Consider the following 6,781-nt stretch of genomic DNA (forward strand, 5'->3'; position numbering starts at 1 on the left):
AGCCGGACAAATCTACAGTCAGAAGAGATTGTTTCAGAGCTGGTGCATGGCTTCCTCATTCCAGAAGCACACAAAATGATCATGAGGGACAGAGGTATTAAACATTAAAAAGCAAATAATTAGAATATGAAACATTTTGCTACAATATTAATGAGAAAAAAAAGTAGTACAGTATCAATGAGAATTGATTTACAATGAAACTCTTGAGTTTTTGTTCTGTTCCTGTTCTATATCAAAAGCAATGCCACTTCATTGTCTTAAAGAGAGATTCACGTTCACAAAGATGAAAAATATTGCGAGTGCAGAAATTAAATTCTGTCTTTTTCACAAAAAAATTCTTCAAATCTATCCATTTACATAAAGGCTTTCAGTTTAAAACTGTCTTTAACTTTGCATTAGTTTCATCAATTATACACAGAAGTTCATTCACGAAATAATTTTTTCTCTTTTCCTCCAACAGTAAGACTATTCCAAAGTAGGCATCGACTTGCTGCCCATCGCATTATTCATAATGAGAGTGACCAAATTATAACAAAAGCAAATATTCCAGAGTCACCAACAGAAACAGCATCAAGCAAAGTTGCAGCAGTTGTTCTGAACAATACAATCACTGAGGTTGAAGAAACGATGAAACAGATGGATAAATCATAAAGTGAGAAACTAGCAGATTTTAAAGCTGCATCTGCGATTCAAAAAGAGGTGGTCAATTGCAGCATTGAGAAAATTGCCCATGAGGATAGAACTCAACCTGTTCTTAATACTAATATTTCAGCTATAATGAAATCCCGTCTTAGACCATGGAAAGTATAGTTTGTGGATCTCTCTCTCTCATAGAACATATAGAATAACCAAGAAGCATTATGTTAGCATTGATTCTGACCTGGCACAATCACAAAGACACCCCGGACCTTACTCTGCCATTAAATATCACATTCAGATGGAAAGTGAAAATCTACTTTTCCTAACTATCCCCATAACCTTTCTCCCCTTTGCTCAGTTGATCATGATTTTATACTAGACATAACAAATTGCTCCACATCTATCCACTTAACACACTGTGTGAGTCACATATTGCACTTGATCTTGTCACTATGCAGAAATGCATCATATCACTTTCCTATAGTTTTTGAAGAGATCTCAATTACATCCAGTTAAGAGCATCTGTGGAAAGAGTCAATGTTTCAGATCAAAGACCCTTCATAGGAACTAGTTTCTCTTTCTACAGAGGCTGCTTGACTGGCTGAGTTACTTCAAGATTTTCTGTTTCAGATTTCAGCATTTGCTATCTTGTTTGCTTTCAATTACTTGCAAGATACTTAATAGGCCATTTGCATTCATGCTGTTTACATTAATCAAGGAGGTTCAAACAGCTGTTGGCCAATGAGTCGGTTGTAGTCTGTTTATAGGGCAAATGGGAAGAGTCCAGAGTCAAGGCCATTTTGACAGATAAGGCTTAAGGCAAAGTGGAAGACGGGCTGTGTCCAAGGCAACCTATCATAGAGTCAAAGTTGTATAGCACAGGAAAAGGCTCTGCAGCCCACCCTGTCCATGCTGAACTTTGTCCATCAGCATTCTTACTCTTACCACTTGCGGTCTGATTTGTGTTTTGTAACATTGCTGTTCAATGCCCCTACTTAGATATGTTACACCCATGTCATCATGCCTTCTTCACCACACTGACTACTTTTAAGTAAGTATGCATTTGTACCCCAAGGTTCCTCAGTTCATAAACATCCCTTAGAACCCTACCATTTACTCTTAAACCGGATCCACATCCTGCTGTAGCCTTAGACAATTTTCTCCTCTATCTGTAATATCACCAACTTTCATGCCATCCACAAACTTACTAATTATATCTCCTACATTCACAAACAAGTTGTTCATGTGCATCACAGACTACAATGGTTGCAGCACTACCGGTCACAGATGTTCATTCAGAGAAGTACCCTTCCACCATTACCCTCTTCTTATCACCAAGCCAGTTTTGGATCCAGTTAGCCAGCTTGCCTTAGATCTTAATCTTTGGAACTTGCATATAATGTGGGATCTGGTGAAATGTCTTACTGAGGTCGAAGTAGATAATGGCAACTTACCTGCCTTCTTTGATAATCTTAGTTCCCTCTACAAATTAATTTACACAGGATTTTTTCTGCACACTCACATTCAGTCTATAGCAGTAGAAATCACAATGCATCACAACTACTTTGCATACAGCTTACTCTAAAGAGCAGCATAGTTTGGAGTCTATTCTAGTCATGGGAAAGCAAGTATCTCCTTTACAGAAACATGGATTTGCTTTGTTAGCTGGATTTCCCATAGTTCACTAGTTGGTGTTTGCAATATGCTGTTACAGTCTTCACCCATAAACCATGATCTGTTCAGGACCTCTGACTACAAGGGATTTCACTTCCTGAAAGATTAATTAGTCAGAATCACAGCCAAAAATATGGCAAATACAGAGGGAGCTGTCACATAACTCCTTCATTCTTGACAGCATTCACTGCATTTCAGCAGGCATACTGGAGCAATGCATGGCTCTTTACAGACAAGACTATCATAATAATTCTCAACACCAGACACCAGCTTGGACTTCAGTAAGTGTAGCCAAATGCTCTGTAATGAAAGCCATTGAGTATCCTACAACACTGGGAGGTAATCATTGAAATTTCTGTTCAAAATTGCCAAGACCTGGTTTGCTGTGAGATTGTACTGCAATATATTTCAGATTTCTCACTTTGCCATCTTCTGCTTTAACCTATATCATCCTGTCCATATTTGAGGACATTATTGCACACAGCACCACACCAAAAGAGGACTAGAAAGAAGAATATGAGACTAAAGCCAGGAGGTGGGGATAAGAGTCTCTTTTAGATATGCTGTCACCACCACCTTGTGTTCCTACCTTTTGCTATATCTGGGTATTATTCCTGTTTGGGCTGGTATGTGGCAAGTTACATTCATGTTACACAAGTGCTTGGGAGTGAACATTTTCAGTGTTTGAGAGGGTCTAAATATTTCAAAGACAATATCATGACTAAACACCTTGTTCCAAATCTAAAAATCTAAAAATAATCTAATAATCTAAAAATAAACAACTTGGAATCTACATTAATCAGAAACTCACTTTGGCAGAGCAGTCACTCGTATCACTCAGTGAGCTACTCACCCAACTTTTCATTGCTTTTTCCCCATCTGCAGTATAGGAAATAACACTTGAATGGAATTCCAAACTCCATTGGCAAGAGAGACTAGTTCCAACCTTGCTGAAAAATGGAAAGAGAGTACACATGTGTGAAGTTGAAAGGGATCTAGGTGTTCTTGTGCATGAATTACAAAAAGTAAGGCAAGTTCAATAATTTGTTAATAAGGCACACACCATGTTGGTCTTTATTGTGAAGGAGTAACAGTTTAAGAATAAGCAAGATTTAATTGCTGTTTTACAGGTTGTTTGTGAGTCCACGCCTGGAATACTGTGCACAGTTTTGGTGTCCTTGTCTATAATAATGAATGCAGCATTGGAGGCAGTCCAAAGGAGATTTACCAAGCTAATTCAAAGACTAGGGGGCATAGCTTTGTTAGAGCAAAAAAAGTTTAACAGGAGTTAAGTTTTTTTTGTTTTACACGAAGTGGTAGGTGCCTGGAACACATTACCAGGGAAAATTGTGGAAGCAGAAACAGTAATAAAGTTACAGAGCTTTGCAATAGGCTCAAGAACAGGCAGGGAATGGGGTAATGGGATGGGATTGGGGGGGGGGGGGGGTTGACGTGCCCTGCAAGAAGAGCAGGGCAGCAGTTTAGGTCTCTATTCCTTGGAATTTAGGATGATAGGTGACATCATTTAAACTCACAATGTCTAAAGGAGATTAACAGGAAAGATGTTCAGAGCTGATTCTTTCATTTGTGAAAACAAACTAGGAAATATAATTTCAAAATAAAGGGCTGGTCATTTAAGACTAAGTTACATAGAAATTTCTGCTCCAAGGGAGGTGAACTTCTGGAATGTTATGTCCTGGAGATGGAGATAGATAAATATTGAAGACTGAACATTGATAAAGACTGAAAATTTAAGGGGTATGGAAAACTGACATAGAGAAGCGTTGAGGCCAACATAGATCAGGGATGATCATATTGAATGACAGGCAAGAGCCAAATAGCTTCTTTCTTTTATTTTCTTCTGTTTTTGTGTAAAGTACCTTTCTTTTCCTCTTCCCTCCTTCCAAGGAGTCAAACCTAGTTTTGCACTCGATTGGTGTGGAACAGATTCCTTAGGAATGAGGATGAAATAACACCATGGCTAATGTTCTTTATTGTAACTGTAGCAGAACTTTTTTTTTAACCAAACATCAGCGATTCATAGTCAAAAACTTAAGTTGTTAAAAAAATGTAATATCAGGTAAGAATGAACATTAGATTCATTGCATTTTAGCATACTTTGCTAAATATGTATTTTGGTTAAAATAAGTACAATATTTTGTTATAAACAGATTCTGCAGACGCTGGAAATCTAGAGCAGCGCACAACAATATTTTGCTAAATCTTAAATGTGGGAAGAGATTAATCATTCTCTTTCATTGTAATTTTTTAAAGATACCTTCCATCCTCAAGCATAGTTATTATAACAAAAAGAATGGTGTAGTTAAATTTTAGATGAAACTCTTACCTAACAAACAGATTGCAAATAGAAAAAATATAAAGGTGAGTAAAAGAGGTTGCATTACATCATTCCTTGCATTGTCTACTGGATCTCCAATTCTGTGCTTAAACGATTTACAACTGTACAACACCATACAGTCCGTTCTGCCCACAATGTTGTGCCTACAAATCTAATAGCCTATTTTGAATATTATTGCTGATTAATAAACACTTAGCCATGTTTTTGACACATCATTTTCTATGTCCTCTAGAACAGTTGACTGTTCAGGAAAAAATGCCCATGTACTCTATACTGTTGTTTATTTAATATATCAGTAATGTTTGAGTAGTATTGTAAGTATATTATTTGATTAAGCATTCTTTGCTTGTTTAACTAATTCACTACGGGGTTTATGTAAAAGTACGTGAATGGCATGCATCATCATGCCACCGCGTCATATTCAAATGTCTCGCTAGAATAAAACAAAGTTAAGACACACTTTCCCAGCTCTGTGTTTCCTTATAATCAGTTTTTATGTTCTAAAGTTACAAAAAATAACTGGTGATGAGTTTTAAACGAACACAAGACAACTACTTACCTGTTGAACTGCAGCAAGACATTCAAGTTTTTATAAAATGCCAGCATGTGCTTCTTCAGGAAGTGACAGAAGCAGTCGAGTGTTAATAAAAGGCAAAAAAAAAGGGTGAATTCCTGGTTCATTTACAGTGAGCACCGGGTGATGATTATTTTTAAAAAAGCATCGGAAAGATAGACTTATTTGCATAAGAGATAACTGGATTTTGTACTCTGAGTGAATTGAGCAATAGTTTGAAGCAACTGGAATAGCTGATGAGTAACAGTTTTGTGGATACTTGGATAGAAGAGCATACAATTTGCTGAGAAGTTTGACTGCTCCAACCAAACCAGTCAAAATAAGCTTTGCTGATATGCTGAAAGTAATTCAGGAACATTTAGAACTGAATGAAACCATTGTTGATTGCAGAATGCTTTAAGGTTCATAACCAGAGTCAAAAGCAAAGGGTCAGAAGCTTACGTGGCTGAATTGAAGAGAGGGTCTGAGCATTGTCAGTTCAGTGAAGGACTTAAATGATGCACTGAGATAACATTTAGTTCGTAGAATCTTACAAGAAAGCATTCAAAATAGCTCCTAACTTTAGCACAACTTACATTTAAAAGAGTTGTTGGCATAGCCAATGGGAAAAGGAGATAGAGGCGCAACTGAAAATCAGACAACCAAATGCTTGAGTGTTGTTTCTGTTTATCCGAACTGTACGTTGAGGTTTGAAGAGTGCCATTCTTGGCACCATTTCATCACTGGTAATTCTAAAATAAAAACATCAAGGACTCTTAACTTTATCATCTTGGAATTGTTGATAAGAATAAATTAATAAAGGTGAGATGTGTGCAGATGTGACACCTGAAATTTTAAAAATGCTTTAAAATTCATAGAGACACGTTCATGGTTTATCATCGGTGTATACGGTATACTACCTGAAATTGTTAGTATTCACAGACATCCGCAAGAAACAAAAGAACCCCAAAAGAATAACCCATTTCAGCAGAAAGCATTAGCGCCCTCCACCCACCAATAACAAAGCACCCAAGGAGAGACCATGATTTGCAGTCAACAAAACCTATTGTTTACCTGACAGTTCGACTTGCCACAGGCTTTCTCGCTCTCCTTCACTAACAAGGGACATAGAGATGGTACCCATTCCACAGCGACCAACAACCAGTCTCTATTATGACTTTACAGCCTGCAGTGATGATTCTTATTCCAAGATTCACCAACTTGAGAACTCGCAGCAACTTCCCACCATCGAGAGAGAGAGAGAGAGTCTGACTACAGAGATTTCCCATCCACCTCCGTAAAATCCTGATGTTCCTTCTCCAGGCGTGGCCTGGCATTGGTCATCCACAGGATTACACAGGACTGCACCCCACAGGCATGTCTTCCATGCCATCTGGAGAATGTTGGAAATTGGCCCGTCGGTGAGCTCCAGGAGCAGGAAATCATTGCCGTGAAAATACACGGTTTGAGTGACATTGCAGATCAGTGACCTCAATAGAACCCCAGCCACCTTGAAAAGGGAAAAAAGAGACATTATAAAGAGAGGAATTTAAGCT

The 6,781-nt window shown here is 37.9% G+C and overlaps 1 protein-coding gene across 2 annotated transcripts in view; it reads left to right on the forward strand.

Moving 5' to 3' along the window:
• The window catches only part of cfap91 (cilia and flagella associated protein 91), an 85,137-nt gene extending 80,006 nt beyond the window's left edge, over positions 1-5,131 (forward strand). For both annotated transcript variants that reach the window (XM_059968455.1, XM_059968456.1), the window contains 2 exons: positions 3-94; positions 461-5,131. In XM_059968455.1, coding sequence (XP_059824438.1) covers positions 3-94; positions 461-651 — 283 coding nt within the window. In that variant the 3' untranslated portion in view covers positions 652-5,131. The remainder of the gene's footprint in view (positions 1-2; positions 95-460) is intronic.
• Positions 5,132-6,781: the final 1,650 nt, after the last annotated feature.

This window comes from Hypanus sabinus, chromosome 4, assembly GCF_030144855.1.
Source record: "Hypanus sabinus isolate sHypSab1 chromosome 4, sHypSab1.hap1, whole genome shotgun sequence".
NCBI lineage: Eukaryota > Metazoa > Chordata > Chondrichthyes > Myliobatiformes > Dasyatidae > Hypanus > Hypanus sabinus.